Source organism: Vitis riparia, chromosome 8, assembly GCF_004353265.1.
Source record: "Vitis riparia cultivar Riparia Gloire de Montpellier isolate 1030 chromosome 8, EGFV_Vit.rip_1.0, whole genome shotgun sequence".
Classification (NCBI taxonomy): domain Eukaryota; kingdom Viridiplantae; phylum Streptophyta; class Magnoliopsida; order Vitales; family Vitaceae; genus Vitis; species Vitis riparia.
This window is the reverse complement of record NC_048438.1, coordinates 16,470,920-16,484,706: the sequence shown is the minus strand read 5'-3', so window position 1 is coordinate 16,484,706 and position 13,787 is coordinate 16,470,920. Positions and strand designations below refer to the sequence as shown.

The following is a 13,787-nucleotide window of genomic DNA, read 5'->3' as shown; positions in this document are numbered from 1 at the left end:
GTTTATTTCAATTGCTCTAATTAGATAAAAATAAAAAAAAGAAGGTAAATGAGGTAATATTTTTATTCATATATTTATATGGGCATTAAATAAACGTTTCCTTTTAAAAATTGATCTTTAGAAGAGTGAATTTATCTTTTCCAAAAAATTGTAAAGATTAAATAAATGGTGAGAATTATCTTATTTTTGTTTTTTTTAATAACTATTTTTAAAAACAATCCGAAATGGTTAATTGAGGATATGGGAAGTTTAAGTAGTGTTGCGTCGGTGGGGCGTATAAATGAAGACAGCGAAGACGTTACAATTTGACTCTCACAGCGCCGGTACGATCGCTTTTTCAGTTTTTCCTTCTACTTTTTTTCTTTGAAAAATTCCTGATAATGATCCATTTTTTCCGTTATCGTCCGCGTTTTACGCGGTTTGTTTGGTTGCTTGGAAAACATAAGTTGTAGCGACCAAAACGAGGTATTTGTTTGGTGTGACAGTGTGATTTGGGTATTTTTTGTGGTTTTGAAGGGAAAGGGAGAGAAGGGGAGTGCGATTGAACGAAGGTGGTGGGTGAGAATGGGTAGGCTTTTTGTGGTTACTCTTGATGGCGGCAGAGTCTACAGCTGCAAGCATTGCAAGACCCATTTTGCGTATGCCAATCAAATTATTTCCAAGGTTTCCCCCAATGCCACCACCCTTTCATATTTCTCTTTTCTATATACACCCAGGAAAGGAAATTCAGAAAGAACAGGAAAAGGCCTATCTTGTTTATTGCCTTTGTACTTTTTTTGATGCATTATGTTGATCTTGATATTTCCATTCTGTTTCTGGAGGATTATTCCAGTTACAGGATTTTTTTTTTGTTCAGAAATCTGTAAATTGAAGGAACCCGATTTCCATCTGTTGTTGTGATCCTTTTGCGAATTTCACTGCGATATCTGTTATTGAAATTTGGTGGCTTGTTGTACTTCACATGTGTTTTTCCCTTTTTAATGATCCAACTAGAGGAAGGTTTAGTCTTCTTCATCGCATCTAATATAGAAGATTTTGTATTAGTTTAGCAGTCTCAATTGCATCCGGGATACATCGTGTGAGTGGAAGAGTTCAATCTCAGGAACTCATCCATCCCTTCTGTTTTTATGTCCAATTTCAATTGTCATCGATGACTCGAGTAGATTTTCTTTTCTTTCTTTTTTTGGAACTCTTTTTTTTTTTTTTTCACTGTAAATCGTCATTCACATTATTTTGTTTTGTTACTATTTTTCTGTTTATGTTTTTGGGTTATGAGAAACTCTAGAAAGAAAAAGGAAATTAAAATTTTATGAAAATCTCTCCTTTACTGATTTATTTATTCCGAAAATCCTTTATATTCCCTCTCTCCTGCTGTGATTGAATACCTTTTTCTTGCTTATCAATTCCTAAAAATCTTCTTACCTCTTTCTACCATCTGCACCCTAGTGATGTAGAGTACAACAGCACATCCCAAAACATGGTGATGGTATAGAATCCTAAATTTAGGAATGGAGCATCCAATGCCTCAAAGAATTTTGATGAACTATTGAGTTATCTTTAATTTCAAACCATAAAAATATGAAAATAAAAGCAAATTGGACGCTCAATATGTTTGACCCTCTTGATTATGGACACCAATGTTTACTTCTATTTTCTGTTGGAACTGAAGTTCTTACAGGCTTAAGTGTTGTTTATTTTTACTGATTAGAATTATATGGTTGAATTTCCTTGATTTTAAATGTTTGTCACAATGTGCTAACAATAATTTGCCAGAAAAGAGATTAGCTTTTCACATATGTGGTAAAGAAAGTTGCCTAGTCTGATGATGGTGAATGAATAACACTTCCGGGATTTCTACTTTACAATATGAATTTTTGACAGGAAGAATGATTTGAAAAAATGGGATTTTCAATTTGGAATCCTAATGACTTATCTATAGGGATAAATCTTCCTGAATTTTATTCTCCAACCTATCAAGGTAAATAAAATGATTATGAGTTCATATTCAGTTTCACATTATTCATGTCTTTTCAATATTGTGATTTTAGCTTAACTAGGTTTGAGTATATGGATGGAATATATTACTATTACTATCCTATGAAGCTTTTCTTCGTAATGGAGATCTATTGCCATTTAGTTTTCTGATACTGTCACCTGTAAAACACCTGTGTAAATCAACCGTTAACCAATCTTTCACTATCATATTCTTCCCTGATTAGGGAGTTTAGAATACAGAAAATTGCAAAAGAGAAGGGTACTCTCTCTTTAACCTGCTGTAACTGAAACCCTTGGGGGCTGTAGTCCCTTTTCTTTTTTTGTATCCTTCTTTGTGTCCATTTCAGTCAGGATTGGCAGAGGCATGTACTTAAGCTCATATATCTTCATGTTGCAGGCTTTTCACAGCAAACATGGGAAGGCTTATCTCTTTGATAAGGTGTAAGTATTCTATGAAAATTTTCATCTTTTATGGTAGGTTGTTAGCATTTGTCTCTTACAGTGTGGGATGACAAGAAGGGATTATGTATGCATGTGTGCTGTTGTTTTTTATGCGTATGAACTGTTTCTCTTAAGTCATCGGTGTTGACCTGGTTACATTTAAGTTGGAGATGCGTCAAATGGGAGCATCAGATGCTTGTCATGAGGGAATGGCTGTAGATGGCCCAAAATATGTTACTACATATTGTAATTGCCACTATTTCCTATCCTGATAAGTAATAATATGGTAGCCATGAAATCATCTCTGCTGGTAGTTGGCAATAGGGGATTGACTTCATTTCTTTTGTCTTTCTCCCAATCTGTATTAGTAACATGGAGAATGTGGCAACTATGAAATCAGCTTGTCAGGAAGTTGGCAAAAGTGGATTGATTTGATTTCCACCAATAAAGTGATGAGCCTGGGTTGTGTGAAAAATAAAAATAAAACTTAAAACCATATTTTTTTTTTCTTTTTTGAAAAGAAAAGGAATCCCATTGTTTTCACTCCTTTTATCAATGTCTAAGAAATAAATTCCCTTGCATTTTGCCAGTCACATGCATCATTTAATTGATAGTTTGCTTCGAAATGTATGTCAGTGTGAATGTCACAGTCGGAGAGAAGGAAGATCGGTTGATGATGACTGGAATGCACACTGTTGTTGACATATTCTGCGTTGGGTGTGGCTCCATTGTTGGATGGAAATATGTAAGATCTGGTTCAGAAATGCTGTTGCATTGCTTGAGTTTTTAACTTCATGCCTGTTACTTGATCTATTTTGGGATTTTAATTTTGATTATCGAAATCAGGAGGCTGCACATGAGAAGTCCCAACAATACAAGGAAGGAAAATTTATTCTTGAGAGGTATTCAATTACGATCTGTGGTGGTAAAGTTATTTTATCTTTAGTTTTATTATTATTATTTTGAGGTGGCCTGAGAGAGATTTTGTGGCTGAGCAGGTTCAAGGTGTTGGGTCCTGATGGAAGCACCTATGTTAATCAGGACATTCAGGCTGGTGGAAGTGATGTGGAAGACGCATGATGAGCCATTCAGTTTGGAAAATTTGATTATTTTTCTTTAATTGTACATCCTCTTATAAAACACCTACCTTCTTGTGGGACCTGCTAGTCCGGATTCTCAAATTGGTTAGTTTGCAGGTCTCACAAAATGGGGGTTGAACGATGGCATTTTCCATTGGTTAATTATCAAATTGCATTATTGCATCAATGCTAGTCTCCTTTTGACCATATCTAACAAGATTATTTGCCAAGGATAATTCTTAAATATGAAGACATGATTTTATTGTTAATTAGACATTAATAGCGTGAATTTCACAAGCAAGTGATATTAAGGAGGGGAGGGGGGGTGTCATTGAAGTGGGTTTGGAGGTGCGTTTTCCAGGATGAAGTCTTTTTGACCTTCACCTAGGTAAGGTAGGAATGGATAAGTTTACCATGGCTTTGTTCTAAAATTGTTAGAATTTTGTGAGAATGAGATGATGGATTTCTTTAGGAGTTTTTGTGAACAAAGAAACTGAAGTGTTATATTTAGACTCATTATCATTGTGTAATGCATAATAATGCCTTGCTCTGTTTTTAGATTTTCTCCTTCATTTGAATTGAGTCATGGTTGTTTTGAAAAGAATAAGGGAAAGGAGGTGAAGAGTGGTTTATCTTGAATTTTGAAAGTTTAGACTCTCTTCTTTATTCATATCGAGTCATAGTTGTTTTAAAAAGAATAAGGGAAAGGAGAAAGGAGAAGAGTGGTTTCATCTTGAATTCTAAAGGTAGGAGGAGACATTGTTTTCTAAGAGCGGGGTGATAAATTTTGATCGTGGTACCCAAAGAACAAAGGAAAGGTGGAAAGGGGAAAAGGGGTAAAGGGATAAAGGGGAAAGGAGATTAGTGGTTTCATCTAGTGTTCAAGTTGGCATGGAATTTTTATCAGAAAATGGTAAAAGGAGGTTTAGAGGATTGTTGTCTTGTGCTTATTTTGGACCATTTGAAAGTAAAATAAAATAAAATTAAGATCATTTAAAAATGTGAAAGAATGTATGTATTCTTTGTGCTTGGGTCAAGGTGAATGTCTAAACTGATACTTGATTTCTTTTTACATTTTTACATTATCATTATAGCTATATATTTTACTAAATTTAGCATCTCGATCAAGTCGAGTTGATAGTTCTTGTTGAACTAGTTGGGATGAAATCCTCATCACTTTGAGTCAATTATTTGAAGAACTTAGATTATTGGTGGTGCATGGCTTTTATTTATTATTAATGTGTTTCATGTTAATATTCTAGATAATGTTTTAACCAAGACATGGTTTTAGATAAAAACATATGTAGTATCCAATTCCTCTTGTGTATATTCAACTTCAATTGAAGTCATTGACCCTTCAAGTTGTTTTTTTTCACTTTGACTATACTGAAAAGAAACTTGGATTTTTCTACAAAAGATGTCAATTGAGGAGAAAAAAAAGTCTTCAATTGAGATCGATGAAGAAGGTAAATAATCAATCCCCTCTACTATTTATAGTTTTAATTGATTATATGGGTCACCTGTATTCAATTTCAATCTTTTTTTGGTAGATACTTTCTATTAGTCTAATGATTTTCTTAATCACATTTTGATGATAACAAATTATAGTTAATATACTAATAATTTAAAATTAAGAAAAGCTTTAGGTATTAATCAATAGATTCAAATGATAATCAAGTCAATTATCAAGGAGTCTAAGAAATGTAAGATTAAGAGAAAATGAATACCGCACATAAAGTTTTTTCTTTTTTATTTTTTATTTTTTTAATATCATGCATCATCTTATATTCGATTCTTGAATTAAATATATATTTGATCAAAACCCAAGCATTTCTTTAAAAATCTTAGGCAAAAGTGGTTTAACTAAATATACTTGAAGAGGAGTTGTAATATCCATTAGAGCTAAAAATCAAATTGTAAATACTTGGAAACTTGGTTGAAGTTTTAAATTAGTGGAACTCTCAATCGAAAAGGGCTTAAGAAGAGTGGATGTAGGCGAGAATTGTCGAACCACTATTAACCTTATATTTGCATTCTTTGTTTTCCTTATCTCTTTATATTTAATGCTCTATTTAATGTTTAATTAAGTGTGTTTTTGAAAAGCTTTTAAAAACTCAATTCACCCCTCTAAATTTTTCTTAATCTAATTAACCTTATTTCACACTTTCTATATTACTAGATGGATAGTAGTTTTAGATACATCGAATTTAGTTGTTCACACTTCCTATATTACGAGATGGATGGTGGTTTTAGATACATTGAATCTAAAGTTGTGTCAACTTTGGATTGCCTTTTTAGTGCCACCTTTAGTTTGTCATTTTCTATTTTCACATCTTCTTCTGGCATGATATTGAGCTCCATATGTTTTTTTTTTTCAAGTGACTCTGGCTTTACCAATCATATGCTATCTTTAGAATCTCTTCTTGACCTAACATATGCCATCAATGCGGACCCCTTTTTAGTGATGATTGTTGTGTGACCTAGGACATGCTATCTTTAGAATAATTACCTTAATCCCCAGCTAATCTAGTACTTAGGAGATATATGTTTGCCTTTTCATTGCTCTTCATGATGGGTTTTTTAGGTCATGTCAATTGCTGTACCATTTCAAAAGTATTTTCGAAATCAAATACTAAACAAAGGTTTTTAATTCTTAAAATCCAGATTAATATCACAACACAGACCACCAAACCACGAACACTAATAGAACAAGTACTACGGAACAAATAAAACCTCAATTGTCACACACTACACTAGTCACTCTCCAACGACATTTCCCTGGTCATGCCCGAAACAATTCTTTCCCGTTTGAATGATTCATCGTATAAGCTGTTGATGAAAAACCTGTTGCGTCCGATCTAAAAGAACTAAGGAAGCAAGTTTGTTTCCTTTACTGATATGATCTATTGATATCAGGTCATGTGCAAAATGTTCGAGACATCCTTGTCTCTATATACTCTGACACCGACTCCCTCAATCATGAAGATTTCTAGATTTTGGATTTATGGAAAGGACACACAGTGAGCATACGAGCAGGTGTAGGATGGGGTCCATGGGCCATGGGGGACATGGACACTGAGGGCGGCACATGGCTGGGCATGTGGGTGTGGTTCCACTTTGAATTTTAGATATCGCCTATTTCTAGTTTTTAAGTGAAGTGGTTTTGGCCATATCCGGCCATGCCCGTATCAATGTCACTGTTCCCTTCTTTATTGCGCCCTCAATTTGTCCAAAGGAATTTTTAAGCTTGGTCGATTGAAAACACCTACTTGATAGAGATGCTATTATAAATTATACACGGCGAGTAGATACAGTGTCGGTTTGAAAAATCAAATCCGAGAATTCATTCAACTGAAATTTCTTTGATCTCCAGCAAAAATTCAATGTTGTAGGATTTGGAAGATGAAGGTTGTTTTTTATTTGAATTTTGAATACTATTTAAATTTGTTTAAAATTTGAATAAATTAAAATTTGAAAATGGAGGGCATCAGATGATATGGATGGCGAAGTACATCCCGAGGAATCCGACAGGCCACGTTGAACTCACTGCATGTTTTGAACTTTAAAGAACAAGTTTGAATCTGCGGGCGGATTAATGCCACGTGGCGCTCTGTATCGAGTAGTCAATCTTACGGCATGTGCCCTGATGCCCAACCTCCCTTTTCTCAAATTTTTTTTTTTTTTTTGTAAATTGATCTGATTTCCAGAATGGGCCTCTCTTATTTCCTAACTACATAATTGCCCACACTTAATAACTTCATTTAGATTTTACCAAATCTTGTTAGAAAAAATTAAATTATTATTTTAGAACAAATTTAAGTTGTCATTTTAATAAATATATGCATATTAAATGGGTTTATCAAACACGCCCTAAAGTAATTGTGCATGTGATGCATCAGCAGTTGGAGAGTGGCATCTTTCACCATCATTGGTTGTGAGGGCGGCTCAACTCCGGGAGTTAATTTTGAGTTAATTGCGGTAAAATGGTGAAATTAATAGGAGAACCTCGTATTTATGGTAGAATGGCATTTCCGTAATTTCCAGGTCATTTGTGGTCAGTTACATAGCTGCTCTGCATACTAAATGTTTCAAATACCTCCCCTTCCAATTTGAAAATCCGAGAAGTGAGAAGCGAGGAGTACTCCCTCCATGGCTTCAGCCAGAGAGTAGAAGCCTCGCCCTTGAATGCCAACGCAAGATTTCCACGCTCGGACGACTCCTCTATCTCCAACATCCGGCAACAACGAAGGGTATATCACACGAGTTGCCACTGCTCTCCCCTTCAGCTCCGCCGTTTTACGCGACAAGTGGGCGTCGTTTGATTCGTTTCCATTTGATTCCTCCGTTCGAAACGGTGTCGTTTTGGGCATGGCATATCTTTAAGCTTTCTTGCCGATATCGCCAGGATCTCTTATCTACTGAGTCAATTTTCAACTTTATCTTGGATCTATAGCTGCTCTCTGTTTCGGATTTGTTGAAGCAAATGGTGTTTTTGGTGGGCGAATGATTGTTTTCTGCAGAAAAGGGAAAAAAAGTTCTTAGTTATTGTTTTATGAATTGATTTTTGTTCGTTTTGAAATAAAAATTTCTGTAATAAAAACAGCTTCCAGAAGTCGTAGAAACAAGATTTTGAGTTTTAGTTGGGAGATTCGATGATGGGTTCGAAGCTTTAAGGTCCAAGGAATAGTTAATGCCTGTGTCAGTACTGGGAGAGCAACCGGAAAGGAATCTGAGGATGGTGATGAAGGAGAAGGATGAGGAGCTCTTGTTGTTCCTTGAGATGCGGAGACGCGAAAAGGAGAAGAATGATATTCTCCTTCTTGATAGCCCTGATGCTCCATTGGGTACGTGTATTTATTCGGGTTTGGTGTTTGGGGTTTTTAAATTAGAGCAAATTGAATGAAAAAATTTGAGTAATAGGGACCCCTTCTATGTGCAATGATGATTTCATGGCTGCAGGGTCCAAACCAGATGTCTCTCCTATATCCAAGATAGTGTCATCTATGCCTGTGCGCAAAACTGGTCCCGATGAGTTCCTGGATTCCGAAAACGACAGAACCGATTACGATTGGTAATGCTTAAACTCTCTCTGACTTCTTTTCTTGCCAACTGAATAGTATGATTTGTTTTGGTAATCTCTGAGTTAAAGTATGCAATGATTATGAACAAGTTGTGAGTCTCCATTTTTTATCTATGGTTTTTTTTTTATTCTTTGGTGCTCTTCTATCTTGATGTATTTTTACTGTAGTTACATAATGGAAGGCCGGCATCAAGGATTTTGTATGCAAGTCACAGTTGAGTTACGGAGAGTGGAGAGAGTACATTTTTTGCTAATGAAAGAGGACAATAGGACATCAATTAAGGACTCTAAACTTAGTTAAGATGGGTGGGATATAGTTTTGAGCTGCAAGTGAATGAGCCGTTTGGCATAGATTACTGATATTGAAAAGCAGTGAGGATCTTGGCATCCTTTTGGATGTTTGAGAAATTTTATTTTGGGACTTTTTTTAACCGTGGAAGGAAACAACCCAAATGTCTCAATCAATTAAATGCTGTCATTGTATTAGGTGTACCCAACTCTGGTTTTCCATTGAAATTTGGAGATGTCATTTACTTTTCATATTTCCTATGTAAACCCAGTATCTCCAAGAATGAGCAGATGCAGGAAAGCAGATTCTACTGTTAAGTTTTGAAGAGCATCCCTTTTTTCTGAAGTATTTTGAAGATGCAAATTAAAAATGATAGCATATTCAACTCCCCCAGAAAAGGATTTGCATATTGAGAATTAGTCTAAATTCTTGTTGTTTTCTTGCTCTCCTAAAGGGAAAATTCCATCATCTGTTTCCTCTTCCAGTTACAATTCTTGTTTCCCTAACCAAGTTGAAGTGATTCTTATGGCAACTTTCCACTGTTAAGTGTCTAATACCTCAATGGTTCATTACTTTTAACACTCATTAGGTATTTTATTGTTTATACTGTAATTTTTCGTAGTCTATATTATTGCTACTGGAGATGAACTTTGTTTTTGTGTACGTACAGATTTAGATGCATATAGTACATCCTCTGGTTTCTGAATCACGTTATTTGATGATCCTGTAATCTGACAAAAAAATTGTTTCTTGGGATTGGTATTCATTGAAAGTCTCTTGTGTTCAGGCTTCTCACACCACCTGGTACCCCACTTTTTCCTTCTTTGGAGATGGAATCACAGAAAACTGTAATGAATCAGATTGAGGTTTCAAATGCTCGTCCTGCTACTCTGAAATCTAGGGTAAGGGCTTTCTTTGCTTCTGGTCCCGTGTTATAGATATTTTTGAGCCTTGGAAACTAGTGTAATTGACTGTAATGAATCAGATTGGGGTTTCAAATATCCATCCTGGTGCTCTGAAATCTAGGGTAAGGACCTTATTTGATTTTGAGCAATCAGTCATGGATGTTTCTGAGCCCTGGAAACTAGGTGGTTTACTGTGCTTGTGCCATATGCCTTCACTAGCTCCATTGATATTGTAATTTTGGCTTCTATTACTAATGGCATCATATCTTTGGCACTTTCCTCTTAAGCTAATTATGGCTGTCAATTATACTTTTCATGTGGTCAATGGGATTTTTGTTTCACTACAATTATTTGGAACTTTTGAGTTTATTTACAGTGCGATAACTTGTTAATTTGTATTGCTATTTTCTATATTTCTTGGATTTGCAGCTACCCAACCTCCAGCCACAACCTGCTTCAAGGAGTAATGATGCAGCTAGGCAACCAGCTATGTCCTCTGGACTGAACTCCTCTCATGCTGGAAATAGAAGACCGTTGTCATCAGGAGGCCCAAAATCAACGGCAAGTAGGCCTGCTACGCCAACTGGAAGGCCCACTTTACCAGCAACATCAAAGTCCTCAAGACCTTCTACACCTACTTCACGGGCCACATTGCCTTCTACAAAGCTCACAGCTCCTCCTGTGAGATCCTCCACGCCTACTAGATCTACTGCACGTTCTTCTACACCAACTACCAGACCATCCGTCACAGCCTCCAAATCAACATCAAGATCAGCAACGCCATCCCGTCGATCATCAACCCCAACCCCATCGAGTGCATCTAGGGCATCTGCCCCTCCTGCTAGATCTTCTTCAGTGGCAAAGTCAGGTCCCACAGTAGCTGCTCCTCCAGGTCGTTCTTCTTCAGTGGTAAAGTCAGGTCCCACAGCATCAAAAAGCACAGTGCCATCACGTGGCAGTTCTCCTATTGTGAAGTCTAGGCCACAGAAACCCTCTGAGAAACCTGGTTTCTCACTTGATGCTCCTCCAAATTTAAAGAAATCAATGCCAGAAAGGCCAGCTTCTGCATCTAGGGGTAGGGCAGGAGCAGCCAGTGGTAGATCTACTTCTACTGAAGTTGGTTCTGATGCAAGACCAAGACGACAATCATGCTCTCCTTCTAGGGGACGGGGTTCACTTGGTAGTTCCTCTAGTAATGGGAACTCCATCCCTGCCATGAGACGAGCACATTCCAATGGCAGTGACAATGTGAGTCCAGTCCTTATTGGGACAAAGATGGTTGAAAGAGTGGTAAATATGAGGAAATTGGCACCGCCTAAGCAAGATGATCATCGCTCTGCTCATCCAGCTGGGAAGTCCTCTTCAGCTCCAGACAGCTCCGGCTTTGGAAGAACCCTCTCAAAGAAATCTTTAGACATGGCTTTGAGGCATATGGTACACATCCTTTCCGTATTGCATGGCACGCTATTCACCATAATGAAGAATTAATACTTTGAAAAATTAGGATAGTGAAATGGATAATAAACATTGTTCACCTTACTGCATGCTATCACCGATCTTGCACACCTGACACAGAAAAACCTCATATTAGAGCAATCTATAGTTAAGATATCATTGTTATGCCCTACCTAAAGAGGTAGCTGCATTGGTTCTATATGTAGCAATAATGGAGTGCCATTTTGTGCAATGATGTAGTGATTCACATTTTGATTCAGGGTTTTCTTTTAAGCAGGATATAAGACGAAGCATTCAGGGCAATCTCCGCCCACTAATGACAAATATTCCAGCTTCCTCTATGTACAGTGTGAGATCAGGGCCCACAAAGAGCAACACAGCTAGTGTTTCAGGCTCTCCTCTTGCTACAAGCAGCATTACGAGTTCTGAGCCAAGTGTCAATGAAAACTACCATTGTTTTTATGGGAGTGAAATAGAAGATGATGAACTTGGAAGTGACAGAGGACACTCTTCCCCGGCCAGCCGGCAAGGTGGGTGACCCATGGGACCTTTGGCCAAAAATTTAAACTGGTTCTGCATGCTGTTGTTGTTCCTGCCTTTTTCTATTTTTGTATGGAAGGCAGCTGGCAAGGTATTGAAGAGACAAACTGTACCTACAAAGGCGCTGAAGGTACCAAGGCGTCCAATATTTCTATGAAATCTCAGCAAGGCTGCAGCTGCATATGATATTTATGCAATATCCTTTGTTATGTCTGTGGAACAGCCAATTAGGTATTTCTTGAATTATTTTTCTGGGTCACCTTTTGTAGTGTTCTTGATTAGAACCTATCTAGAATGCTATCGCTTAAAACTTAATTGATTATATTTTCCAATTATGCAGCTCTCATGTGTTCCATGAGGTTTAAAGTTTTTTAAGCATCCTTTCAGGACCATATACCACATTAGACGAAATGAGCTTGGGATGATCATTGAATGCATGTTTTTTCATCCATTTAGCTCATCAATATAAGGATTAAATAATTTTAAAATATATATATTTTTAACTAATTTTAATTATATTTAATTTTATTTAACATTTTTTTTATAAAATAACCAAATATGATAATTATTTTTTTTAATTTTCAGGACCGAGGGTATAACTTTCCATTTTTTGTTTAGTGGAAAGTTGAAGTTATATCAATTACTTTGAAAATTTTATTAAATGTTAATAAATAATTATTATATAAGTCAAGACATTGTTTCAAAAGCTTTTAAAAAAGTAATTTCCAAAATAAATCCAAGAATTAATAGGTTAAAAGGGATAAAATAATCTTTATATTTATGAATTTAATTTTTTTTATATTTTTATTTAAAAAATAATTTATTTTTTATATAAATACTTTTAATTATTTTAAATATTTATATATAAGGTTTATAAGAAAATATTAAATTTAAAATATATATATAATTTTTGAAGAATAAATTTCCGAACCCTAAATCCCTGCGGGATTGTTAATTTATTATAAATAAGAAAACGCCTTGATTAAGTACCACCAACTATCATACCAGATATTATCAGTCGTGTATCGTCATAGCCTTGACACGTGTCCAGCAATAACTGCCTCTCACGTCTCGTTCACGTGCCGCTCCCGAATCCATGAACACCCGAAGAGGCTTTTTTCCCCTAAAATGAAAGTAGCTGTGTCTCATATTTTGTCCATTAAAAAGCTACTTTCTCCTTCTCTGCGCTCTTGGAGGCGATTCCTTCATCTCCAAAGACTAAAGATGGTAACCACTCATTTGCGAATCAAACGCCAAGTTTCCTCTCTTTTCTGCTCTTTTCAACCACATTTTCCGGTGCTTCTTCTTTCGGAATTTCTCGTGTTCTCGAAATGGGGTAAAAATATTCGTTATTGTTCTTTCTATCTTTGTTTGGTTACTGAGAATCTGGATTGGAAAATTTAAACAATAATATTATTTTGGCTCAAAACGCATAGATTTATTACTGTAATCCATCTGGTATTGTTGGAGACTGGGGCCCAACTTCTCCAACTATGGCGATGATATTGTTGGAGCGGTCCAAGTTTTAATGCAAAATCTTAATTTAAGAACCAGATAAATTAATTTACATAAAGACCAGAGTTTTGAATGTGATTTGCCTAACCATGCCTATATCCAAGAATAAACGATAGTCATTTTATTATAACATATAAAATAATTATTGAGTTCCAAATAATATTACAGTAAAAAATCTTTTATATAATATTATTTAAAAAAAAATTATATTAATTAAAAATTTGAAACATTTTCTAACTATTTCCATCTTAAACAAATTATACTAGATCAATCTTTTCATCTCTTTGTGATCCATTTTTTTTTTGTTATCATATCCCCACCAAATAACAATCCATTCCATCTTCAACTATTTTTTATTTTATTTTATTTTATTCTCTTTAGTTCCCTTAGAATTCTCAATTCAAGTTATACAATTATTGTGCCAAGAGAAGCTTTAATATAAATATGTTAATGAAAGAACACAAAAAATAAAATAATCCATATAAAGA

At 35.6% G+C, this 13,787-nt stretch overlaps 2 protein-coding genes across 4 annotated transcripts; both read left to right on the top strand.

Annotated features, from left to right (window-relative positions):
• Positions 1 to 232: 232 nt before the first annotated feature.
• On the top strand, positions 233 to 3,722 carry LOC117919687 (protein yippee-like). 2 transcript variants are annotated; one of them, XM_034836912.1, is made up of 6 exons: positions 233 to 323; positions 517 to 663; positions 2,393 to 2,436; positions 3,073 to 3,181; positions 3,283 to 3,338; positions 3,435 to 3,722. In XM_034836912.1, exons 2-6 carry the CDS (start codon positions 565 to 567, stop codon positions 3,514 to 3,516), a joined length of 390 nt encoding a protein of 129 aa, XP_034692803.1. In that variant the 5' UTR covers positions 233 to 323; positions 517 to 564; the 3' UTR covers positions 3,517 to 3,722. The 2 variants fall into 2 exon arrangements, with proteins under 2 accessions (XP_034692803.1, XP_034692802.1); XM_034836911.1 differs by lacking the exon at positions 233 to 323 and having other exon boundaries at positions 353 to 663.
• Positions 3,723 to 7,626: 3,904 nt separating this feature from the next.
• On the top strand, positions 7,627 to 12,159 carry LOC117920895 (formin-like protein 6). 2 transcript variants are annotated; one of them, XM_034838585.1, is made up of 5 exons: positions 7,627 to 8,359; positions 8,487 to 8,586; positions 9,672 to 9,786; positions 10,219 to 11,223; positions 11,522 to 12,159. In XM_034838585.1, exons 1-5 carry the CDS (start codon positions 8,206 to 8,208, stop codon positions 11,780 to 11,782), a joined length of 1,635 nt encoding a protein of 544 aa, XP_034694476.1. In that variant the 5' UTR covers positions 7,627 to 8,205; the 3' UTR covers positions 11,783 to 12,159. The 2 variants fall into 2 exon arrangements, with proteins under 2 accessions (XP_034694476.1, XP_034694475.1); XM_034838584.1 differs by having other exon boundaries at positions 8,475 to 8,586.
• The last annotated feature ends 1,628 nt before the right edge of the window (positions 12,160 to 13,787 follow it).